The sequence below is a fragment of the Melanotaenia boesemani genome, chromosome 13, assembly GCF_017639745.1.
Source record: "Melanotaenia boesemani isolate fMelBoe1 chromosome 13, fMelBoe1.pri, whole genome shotgun sequence".
In the NCBI taxonomy this organism is placed as follows: Eukaryota; Metazoa; Chordata; class Actinopteri; order Atheriniformes; family Melanotaeniidae; genus Melanotaenia; species Melanotaenia boesemani.
The window spans coordinates 24,772,713-24,784,242 of NC_055694.1; the positions used below are offsets into that span (position 1 = coordinate 24,772,713).

Genomic DNA, 11,530 nt, shown 5'->3' on the forward strand with positions numbered 1-11,530 from the left:
AAACATTATGGAGGTTCTGTCAATAGAATAGAGTTATGCGTTATGAATCAGCACAGTCACTTCAATATATCTGCATGAATGATTGTGCTGATATAATAAAATGTCTATACAACTTGGCTTTTAAAATGTAATGTCCTTCAGGTACCTGATGAAAAGAAACCAGGCGCCTACCTTGAAAGAAATGTCTAAGGCAACAGTAGTAACTGCTCATGATTCGGTCATATCTTATGTTGCACATGAGCTGATTAAATAATGTAATGCATTAATAGGATAAAAGCCACAAAATATATATTTTACATTTTATTTCCATTCATTCTTATACATGATGTTTCTCTAGTTGGAATATACATAATGTAATGTACAGTGTCATTTGTACAGGTTGTGCAGATGATTTACTATGAAAGTAATAATCAAAATATTTCTTTTTCCGAAGGAGAAAACATCAGTGTATTAGAAGGGCAGTTTCTTTAAGATTCACTTGCTCAAATGTTGCATTTTTAAAAAATGTAGAAGCTTTTCCATGTTACAATAGAGATGGGTTTTGATCAAGTGTGTGTCAGATTTGACTAAGATTATTCAGTCTTCAAGCCCTCCTTGATGAGGTTGAGCTCATAGCACAGGGTTTCAAAGCGGTATGCCATCCGGATCTGTGCCACGTTGGTCTTACAGATGTCATTTCCCTCTGGACCCTCTTTCAGGTAATCCTGACCCAGGTAGTGGCTCTTTTCCTGGAGCACAAGAAAATAAATAAATAATTAATGTGTGAAGAACATGATGCATTAAGTCTGACTGAACACATGTAAGAATAGAGTTGGTGTGTGTTTGTGAGCAAAAATCTTTTAGACACAGAAACATCATTATATTTATTGTCATTTTTGTTACCTCATGAGACAAGCTACTCTGCAGTACACTGTTCCTGGAAATCTCACACATGTCACAAGTACTCAGCTTGAAGACCTGAGCAGCAATGGCATACTCCTCCATCAGGGGTTCCTGTGGACACAAAGGTCAAATTACATACAGGTACATATACATTCAAAACAATTCATTTTGCACACATCTGAGTCTGCACACTATGAGTGGCATCAGCCTGTTTACGAGTTTAAGATGCTGGCTAATTTGGTGCATATTCAGCTCTGCTTTTTGCAAGAACCTGCAGTTCATGAGTGTGTCTATGGAACATAAATACAAAAACTAACATCTGACCTCATAAAAATGAAATTCATACATCTATAGATTTACACAATACCCATTATAAGCAGCAAAGAATGCATCATTGTCTACATTATCATCAAAGGCCTTTTCTCTGCATTTCAGACCTTAGTGTAGTGGAACTGCATGGGGTCGTCAGTGGATAGAGACACCACCAGGCCTTTCTTGTGGAACTCCAGCAGGGGGTTCTTGGCATATTCCAAGAACAAGCTGTTGTTGCTGAGAGGGGACATGGCGATTGGGATCTGGGCCAAGAAGTACAGGTACTGCAGCACAGGACTCTGGTTTTCAAAGATCAATAGGCATATATAATGAGTTTAAGTGTTCAGTTTTAGTCAATTTATCAATTGTCAAATTAAACTGAAAACAAGATTAACCAGGATTACTAACAGAATGATTTTTGAATCTAAGAGTACTTTTGACATTGCAGCCTCAGTCCAAAATTAGTCACAGTACACCCATAAAATATGTTCTTTTCTCTGAGTTTATCTAAAGGTTGTTGCAATTGTCCAAAAGAGTTAATGAAGATAAGACAGTTTACTTTAAAGAATCTACGGCCTAAATCCAAACGTAAACAAAATAGTGTATCCAGAGAGATGAACAGAAAGCCACCAAAATACATGTATCTATCATCTTTAAAGGATTTTCCTCCCCTCTATTCTCTTTTTTTATGGTCATATTGTGTTTGAAGATAATAGTTATGCTGTACAATCCAAATCAAACGTTTGGGCACACATACCCATTGGATTTAATAGGAAGGTGTGTCCAAACATTTGACTAGTGCTGTAACTTATAACTTCTTTACTGACACTTGGAACTGGTGAACTTTGTTCATGTAGAATATGCTGCATCCCATGACTGACCTTTTTGAGGTTAAGGCCATGAGAGATGTTGTCAGCAGTCATAAAGGAAGCCAGCAAGTGGGTGATGGCTCCGGCCTCACCGCAGTGAGGTCTGAACGTGAACGTGTTCATCCCCCTCTGTCTGGAAAAGCACAAGATGAGAAAGTAATAAACTACTGAAAGAAGAAATACACTACCATTCAAAAGTTTGGACACATTTATCACTGGATTTAATAAATGTCCAAATAGTTGACTGACACTCTATACTTTGATGAGATGCAAAAGGTACCAGAAATTTCTTAGGAAAGAAAACAATTAAGGGTCAATTCTCCAACAAGCAAATAAGATTGGTTAGGTAGTTTACTTACCTGCGCAGCTGGTTGAGAACAGCAATGTTGGCATACATGTAATAGATGTAGTAGGTGTAGGAGGGGTTCTTGACAATGTCCCACTCTTCTGGTTTGGGGCTCTTAGTGGAGAACATGTGGCCACTGTGTTTGGACTCATCATCCACGCTATCGAAACCTGTCACCTATATGGGACAATGAGGAAAATGGCTGATTAAACACACACCTTTATTATTTCCCTGGAAAAAGGAACCGTCTGTAGCTGGATGAATTTCGTTAGTGCATATGACAAAATAGATTGAAATTAAAGCTCAGCATGCAAAGCCTGTTGTTTATTATGCCTGTGTGTGGTCATGCAAGTTGTACAACTCATGTAGTTGTTTAGTAACTATTATATTGCTTAATTGGGGCTGAGCTAAGAGTTAGCATTTTATTTGGGTTTGACTCTGACTCACGTGCTTGAGGAAGATGCTGAGCTCTGGGTTGGACTGTGGGTTGATTGTGGCCTGGAAGACGGGAAGGAAAATGTTTTCGAGCATCTTGCCAAAGTGGGGCACGAAGTTCCTGCCTCTGAAGATGTCACTGAGATAAAAGAATAAAAGAGAGACAGAACAAATTGATTTAACTCTGACCTCTAGCCCTCTTTCAGGTCTTCTGAAATGTTTTTTCAGGATTACAAAACAGACCCAAAAATAAATTTCTGGTGGAAACGACAAGCTATAATTCATCTGCAGCATGATAAACAGTCCTCCATCTGTCTCACAGCTGTGTCAGATTACATGGTTGAAAGAGCCATAATTGAAAACTTACTAGATCCTTGGAACTTGAATCATCCATTTGAGGTTTGGGGAGAAGACTCTGTGCTTGACAAACCAGCTGGACAGCTTAGTCCACTCATTGGGGTTGCAACCATAGATAGACAGACGAGGCTCTGCGTACTGGTACTTGGCTTCCTCCAGGTCACTGGCTACTTCCTGGTGTACACAAATATTTTTTTAAAAAGTTCGAGATCATTTAAACTTTGAGCTGAAAAAACAAGCAAATGTTCAGCTTTTGAAATGACAAAGTGACATATGTATTTGTTTATATATTTATTTGTATAAAGTGTTAATTTTAGGGCACATTTCTACAAGATCTTAAGTTTTGGACACTAACCTTGATGATGGTGGCAAAATATTCTCCATGGATGTGGTTTTCAGTTTTCAGGTACAGGTCACGAAGCTCACTGGCTCCCACAGGGTTGTACTTTGCATTGAACTTATCAAAACGTTGGAAGGTTTGTCTACCCTTCAAAAAAAGAAGGAAGGATGGGGGGGTTACATTTATAAACACTCTGAATTTTCTTTGACCATTTAAGATTCAGTAGAGATGTCACTTTTTTATGTTAATTTTACCTGCAGATATGCATTGTTATCATAATGTCTGTTCAGCTGTAATTACAAAAAACTATTTTCATTTGAAAACATACAGCGTGCACATCCAGTGAGTCCACAGTGAGGTCATAGGGGTGCAGGTGGAGGGACTCGAAGAGCTCTCTCATGGTGAGCTCCCTGCCTTTAAGGTTGTGCACAACCCGGTCAGCATCCACACGGTAAGACTTTTTGATGAAGCGCAGCAAGTGCTTCTGGTTCATGCATGCAGCAGCATGGATGTGGGTGTCCACCTGGAATGGCAGATATAACAGACAGATGATTGACTAAGGTTTGTGTTTAGTTGGTGTAATAACTGTAAGTTGTCACAAGATGGAGGTAAAGAACAACATCCACACCACCTGTGAAAACAACAAATCAGGAAAACAGAATATAAAGCAAAAACTGTGTTAAAATGTAGTGTGTCAATTCACATGAGCATACTTCATTTTTAAGATAAAAATGGAAGAGCTGTACAGAATCCTTGTTTGGAAAATTTTCCCTAATTTAAATCATGGCAACAGTTCGCAGTGTATGTCAGGTATAAGGTTTTTTTTGTTGTTGTTGTTTTTTTTGACTGAATACATTTTTTCCATCTTTAATTTCTCTCATAGCACATTATATGTCTGCATGCAGGTTTGGCTGTTCATTGTTACCTTCCTGCAGTTGTAGAAATCCCTGTGGGGGTTCATCTTCAGCTCCTTCATCTCCTCCATCTCATTCAGCATCTCATGCACATTAAACTTGGACATGAGGAACTTCAGACGTCGGTGAGTGTATGTCTTACTGCAAAAACACAAATGTGTTAATGAGAGGAGGTGACAAACACAACAGTTGGGATTAAATATGAACATTTTAATTGTTACATGAAGTATACTACTGAAAATAAAAGAGAAAAATGACAAAAAAAAAAGTGTCTTATCTTTGGGTGATTCCATACTGCTAACAAAACCCTGCCATTTTATGTCATGGATTTCCTTGAAAAACTATTTTTTAGTTAACAGGGACCTGTAAAATCCTTAAACTGGTTTTGGAGCTCCAATAAGTGGGAATGATAGTCCTTGTGGTAATACATGATGAACCAAGAAATCAGTTTTTACCTTTAGCTGAAAGGCCTTTGTGGAAATTTCTGTGTAAAGCAGAGATTTTATGTTTTTTTTTTATGTATAACTAAGGTGCATAGGGTATATGATAGGATTATGTTTTTATTCAACCAAACTGTATTTGATAGGACAGCAATGTACACAGTGTTAGCTTCACTGTAAATATATTAGTCATCAGTTTTAGGGTAAGTTTCCTATAATTAAGAAAAGGTGTGTGGGAAATGTGATATTTCAAAGAGTCAAAGTGAGAAACACTTTCAAAGGACTTACGTTGGACCTTGTGCAATGAGAGTAATGAGGAAGTTCATGTCATCAATAAAGGTTTCATAGTTGGGATGGGGCAAGTCCTTGGGCTGATGTTTGTCGGCAGCTGCAGCATCGTTGTACACGTAGATGAGACCCTCCTTCATACGGGCCACGTAGCCCAGATCTTTTGGCAGGTCCTTGCTGTCAAAAGGGTCCTCCCCATCCTTTGGAGGGGCAGTGAAGACTGGGGATAGATGCAACACACAAATAAAACATTTAAAATATCCAAATGTGGTTCGGATCAGATTCTGTAACAGATAATTTATTTAAATGCAATGATCCTCCCACCTGGCTGCACTTGATCTTGAACTTTGAAGGTCTCTCCCTCCATTTGGCGCATGAACTGAGAGGCTGTTCTTGGGAAGCGCTGAAAGGCGAGCCTCATGTACTTCTCCCTGATGGTCAAGGCACGGTACAGACCTCTACATGACAGCTCAAAGTCATCCATGGTCACCTGGTTTGCACATAAAATAAATGTTAAAGTAATAATCATTTCTCCAAAAGTTAATACAGTTTTGAGGATACGATTGTTAAATATGTGGGACATTGTGTACCATTTCTTGGTGGTATGAAATTAGACTAAACAAACAGACAAAAGGTCAGAGGTCACCTGTCAATGCATTTTTTACATTCTGTACTTCTATGTATTTTTTGTGCTGCTACATGAGCAGCTCAGTGACTGCACAATATTATGTGACACGTAAACTTATAGTGTAGCTTAGAAGATGTGCACTTCTACGCTAAAGCAGAATTACAAGCTCCCCTAAAGTTTTCTTCTCCCTGAACTGTAAATGTCAAACCCACAGTCATGAAATCTAAACCCTGGCATACTTTCAGAGGAGTTCCATTCATGGGTCTTCTATGGCAGGCGGGAGGTTCGCTAGGCGCTCACTCACAGTTACATTTAGTCAGTGAAATTCAAGGTCAACACCTCCTGCATCCATGAACTTGACCCAAGTCATTGGTAACATCCAGTGTTGGGAAAAAGAGGTGTATGTTGCTACTACTGTCGATTTAAAAATTTTAAACGCTTCACATTATTTTGTCCCTGAGACTTTAATGAAATTAAACACTAGAATTAATATTTTATGTACACAATTAATCAAATCCATTCCTAAACATCAGTAGCACTGTTAGCAAACCCTACAAAGACAATATTTCAGAGAAGTAACTTCTGTAATTGAGCAAATGTAACAGAGGAGCCCAGCTTTGCACATCACTTCAACTAGACAGTTTAAGCTTAGTGTGTTTTATTCTCATTCTGCTGTTAATTGATGAGCTACTTTTATTTTTTATGCAACATAAATGAGGAACAAATTCCCTGAAATGAAAATGAATAAATTTCCCCTGCCTTTGTGAGCTAACTTAATTTGTCAGTAGAAAGAGACTTGTCATTTTTCAAGTTCATCACGCTTTCTACGGACATAAATAGTGAGTTGGGGTTCATTTCTCTTTCAGATTAGATAGCAAGAGCTGTTGAGCTTCAGGGTTTTGATTTGTTTTTTTATTTAAAGGGAATTCAACAACGAAGAAAAATAAACAGTACCCCAGATGCATAGTCTCCAATGATGGCCACCCTCTGGAAATCAGGAACTTCTAGGTAGGTAGGTGCATCCACTTCCAGTTTGACTACGGGGGCAGCAGCTGCTTGGTGATGAACTGTAGGCACAGCCATGGTGCAGCTGCGCTGAAGCCTCTTGCTGTTAATGAGAGGTGAAGTTTAGAAGATCTTTCATCTGATATATAACTGGTCTTCAAACCCAGTGGTTTTCCAACTGGGAGGGTCAGAAGATAATTTCAGGGGATTGCCATATAATAGCAAAAAACATGTAGCCTACATTTATCAAAAAATTTAGGGGTTTTTACAAGGGCTGTCAAAATTAAACGAAATATTTGAGAATAGCATCTTAATTTTTTTAACAGTAAAGTTAGTACACATGACATATTAAAAATCTGAATTTGATTTTATCTAATTTTGGGCATGTAGGTGCCTTGTCACAGCGGTGAACCACCAAAAAACACTTTATCCCAGTTATTTATGTAGATTCTGAAAGTTTTCCAGCCTTACATTTAGAGGATGGTTGCAAGATGACCCATCCGATACATCAAACAGTTAATCACTAAGTCATCATGTGGGGGTCACAAACCACTATCTTGGGGGGTCATGGTGCAAAACCATAAGCATAAACTGACCATCCATCACCATCCATCTCACCGTTTCTCTACATTGTCCTCAGTGTGCAGATGGTGGGCCATTTCCTGGTGAAGGATGGGGCAGTCCTCAGCCACATCAAACATGGAGATTTCATCACGGACGTTCTCATCTTTGGTCTCCGATGCAAAGACCTTCTCCGCGAAGGCCCTCATCTTGTCATCGGTCTCTGTTAGGCATGCCACAGGTTTAACCTTTTTAATAACAAAGATGCATTCATTTTGCTCAGCATGCAGCACTGAATCTGGCCAGCCACATTCAGGACTTCTTGACGGCTAATCTACGTCATTTAAAAACATGGATGCAAACATATTTCATTCACTATGAAAGAATTTTGTACATGAACTTCTACATTTTTGACATACAAAGCACATACCTTACGCAACCAGATGCGTAAGACTTGAGAACATGACCAAAGACAGCCACTACTAATCTGCAACGCTTACCTCCAGTATGAGCTGCAAACTCAAAGTCCCATGCATACAGAAAAGCTACAATGATGAAGCACTGACACACACAATAGGCTTCTATAGATACAGCTTCTTCAATGTGTAACTCTGCGGCAGATATGTACATACTACTTCTTGCATCAAACTCTAATTGTTACATGCATTTATTTGACTAGAGCCAAGGCTGTCTAACACAAAGTCAACTGATTTGATTCAACTCCACTTGTCAACCGCTTTACTTACTCTCTTGACCTTATTATGGCCATCAGGAAAGTAGCACCACCCAGGATAAAGCCCCAAAAGAGAGTGTTAGAAAAGCATTGGTTAGAAAATGTTATATTAATGGTGTTATATGAGGATATAGCCTAATAATTTAACACAATCTACAGTAAATGGATTACAAAAGGCACCAAAAATATAAATAGACAATTTTGGGGGGAAAACATAGCAATATAGATTAGAAATGCATGCCATATAAAGTGATAGTGAAATGAGCAGTGAAATAACATATAGGATTAAGGTAACATAGAAGGTGAGGATGAATAATGAAGCGGTCATATGACATGTTAAGTGGAATGGAGTCATCCCTTAAAAGTATATTAAGATTCTAAGTTCATTGTTTCCTTCTGAACTGAATGCAGCAGCTGGACGAAGATTTGGTAAATGCATTTTCATAACACATGCAGGAATGACTTCTTGGTCTCCCAGCGGAGCAACAAGTTTTGAATGAAATATGCAGGATACTTGCAGGATATCATACTGACTCTTGCTGCTCTGCCACCATTTTTAAAGATCTCCATGCATGTGAAATCTCATTAACTTGCATGTCCCTTGAGGGTTCAAACAAATCTGAAGGTGCAGTTTGTGTGCTGCAGGGCTATTTGATTAAAAAAAAAGTCATTTATCAATGTAAATGTTCACTTACAGCTTGTTTTTTTTTTTTTTTTTTTTTGCTTGCTGAGGCCATATTTTACAAATACAGTGCAATGAAATGAACAAACATTGAATGTGAACAATACATTAATAAATGGTGTCCAGTTCTGCTTTATTCCATTATATTTTCATGAAATAAGTTTCATTTACCAAGGTCCATATTACTAGATTGCATTCAAATGCGCAGAAAGAATATAGATGTGATTATCTCACATCTGTAAAGTGATCCATGCATTTGAAATGCTACACAGTGTCTTTCAAGCTCCATGAATATTTCCCAGCTTGATACTTACTTCCTCCCTCTGCAAAAAGTCCCAGTCAGGGAGGGGACAGTCCAGGGTAAATAAGGGAAACAAAACATGGTTATATCTTAAAACAGTAAAAAAAAAAAAAAAAAAAAAAAAAGCAAGGGTGCTACGCAAAAATCTTCTTGACAGACTTAGTTCCCTGTTGGACCATTCTTTTAATAAAAATCCCCTGTGATCTGGATGATATGGTCCTTTAATTTTAGACCAATCTGAGTTTAATTGGTTTTAACAACACATTTGCTGTTAACTGTACAGAAGGCTGGGAGTGCCACAAAAAATCCCTTTCTCAGTTTTGACACAACCAAGTTCAAACTTGCTCAAAGACCACAAAACAAGCTCATAACTGTCCTGTTGTAAACCGTTGCAGCATGTTAGAGGGTGTGTCCGTGGCGGAATGGCAAACTTTGATATGATGCCGTGAACTCCTGAACACATAAATCCTTCCTTCCTCTGGCAAGAGCTTGGTAGCATAGACAACAGAATGCAATACAATATTAAACAGTACATGCAAAGTGTGATGCTATTATGGTGGAAGAGGATCTGCTTCCTTTAGGTTTTAGCAGGAGCTCTAAAATGTAGATGTAATGTAGCCTGCTGAAATCCCCCCTAAAATGTCATATTCTTTACACAAGCCTGTTTTACCTCTTCCTCCAGCATTTGTCACTGTATTTTTAAAGAGCAGCAGATAAACAGTAGGGTTATCACAAATTAAATTAATGGAGAAATAACAAAAGCCAAATAAAGAAATAAAATAAGAAAAGCAATAGATATTTAAAAATAGTAAATGCAATACCGTAAGAATATAAAAAAATAGAAAAAATCCAATTATGTATTTAAATAATCAAAACAATGAAGATATTCAAACCTTTATTTAATTATGCATATATTTATCTTTATTTCCACTTAATAAAACTTACCCTAATTCCCCTCCGTCCTATTTTATATTTTACAGAATTACTATATTCTACTTCTTATTTTTGTGGCACTCCTATAATTCCATAGAACACCTGCTTCAGCAGGACTGCCAGACAGAATATACCAGCGCTGACTGCATAATACAGTGTTCAGTCTCATTTTCCACCCAAAAAATTCATTCCAACATAAGCTTGCAGAAAAAGATCAGACATTTGCAGTTTACTGTTTTTTTCTTTTGAATATCTCTGGCAGAATAGCATAACTTCCCAGCTGCTCTGTGCCTGATAAAGGCAGGCCTATAATTAGCTGTCATTACAACAGCATTTAGAATAGCTTACTGTACACTGTAAACTGTTAATACTGGAGAAGTATTAAAAGAAAGAAATTAATCAAAACCTAAAAGACATTCAAACTGAGCAAAAGTAACTTCATGACCTGCTCTCATCTCACACTTATGGCAGAATCTATGGCATGTCACATTCATCATATACTCTGTCCTGGTAGCTCATACTCTCAATTTATTCTGTTTTAATAAGATCTAAAACATGGTCATAAAGTTTTTAACTGAAAGTTTACAATAATAAAATTATTCCTTATCGAGTTAATCAACTGATTACAAAGATTCAGACTTGTCAGCAGTTTAGTGCAGGCATAGATGACAAAGATGTATGGACTTCATACTGGAACTATATGAATCTGAACCACAGTGAACCTGTCAGTAAAGATGCAAATATATTCTTGTAGGCTGATACATTTAGGGTGGCACTAAAAAAATAGGAATTTACTATTCAGTGCTGGCAGGTGTTTAGCCAATTCCTAACCTCTGGAGACCTGAGCTTTAGTTTGCCTAGTGTTAAAGATTTCTTCTAGCTATCTGGGGTTTGGAGGAACCAATAAATATAATTTTATAATTTGTGATTATACATATTTTAACATATATGATGTAGAATATCATTTTAAATTGAGAAACAAAATCTCTTCTGACACCACCAAATGGCAGTGTAAGTGTTCAACAGGTTCCAGTTCCAGCTGCTCCCACCCAAATGAAAAAAAAAAAAAAAAAAAACATAGAATAATTAAAGAAAAAAATGTAATAAAACTCTACATCCTGTTTGTATACACATTCGAGTCCAGAGACACCTTGCCTGAACTCACCTGGTACCAAGACTTTAGGCATGGTGATGTTGTTCCTGTGAAACGCTTCCTGAGGACTGGTGAAGGGTGGTCTGGCACTGGACCACTGTAGTGTGGAAGTGTGAAGCCCAGTGCTTGGTGTATCCAGTATTAAACTCCCTCTGCCTCACGTGTAACCAGAACTTGCTGTGCCCACATGAACATGCCTTGATGTAATGGGGACCTGATATGTGTCCATTTCTATTTTAAGTGGTCTATGTGCACCCAGGACTCACTGACAGGCATAATGTTTTGACAAAGAGATGGGCATGTGTGTATGAGGCAAACCGTGTTATATAACTTCTTGAGTTGTCCAAGCTG

At 37.9% G+C, this 11,530-nt stretch overlaps 1 protein-coding gene across 4 annotated transcripts; it reads right to left on the reverse strand.

The window, feature by feature from the left end:
• Positions 1-293: 293 nt before the first annotated feature.
• On the reverse strand, positions 294-11,324 carry ampd1. 4 transcript variants are annotated; one of them, XM_042005116.1, is made up of 17 exons: positions 11,192-11,262; positions 9,107-9,115; positions 8,124-8,132; positions 7,435-7,600; positions 6,766-6,919; positions 5,508-5,673; positions 5,184-5,403; positions 4,467-4,596; positions 3,870-4,064; positions 3,557-3,688; positions 3,212-3,375; positions 2,857-2,983; positions 2,423-2,586; positions 2,076-2,196; positions 1,320-1,493; positions 883-993; positions 294-728 (listed from the first exon to the last, which is right to left on the reverse strand). In XM_042005116.1, exons 1-17 carry the CDS (start codon positions 11,211-11,213, stop codon positions 573-575), a joined length of 2,220 nt encoding a protein of 739 aa, XP_041861050.1. In that variant the 5' UTR covers positions 11,214-11,262; the 3' UTR covers positions 294-572. The 4 variants fall into 4 exon arrangements, with proteins under 4 accessions (XP_041861050.1, XP_041861051.1, XP_041861052.1 ...); XM_042005117.1 differs by lacking the exon at positions 9,107-9,115 and having other exon boundaries at positions 11,192-11,310; XM_042005118.1 differs by lacking the exon at positions 8,124-8,132 and having other exon boundaries at positions 11,192-11,279.
• Between the last annotated feature and the right edge of the window lie 206 nt (positions 11,325-11,530).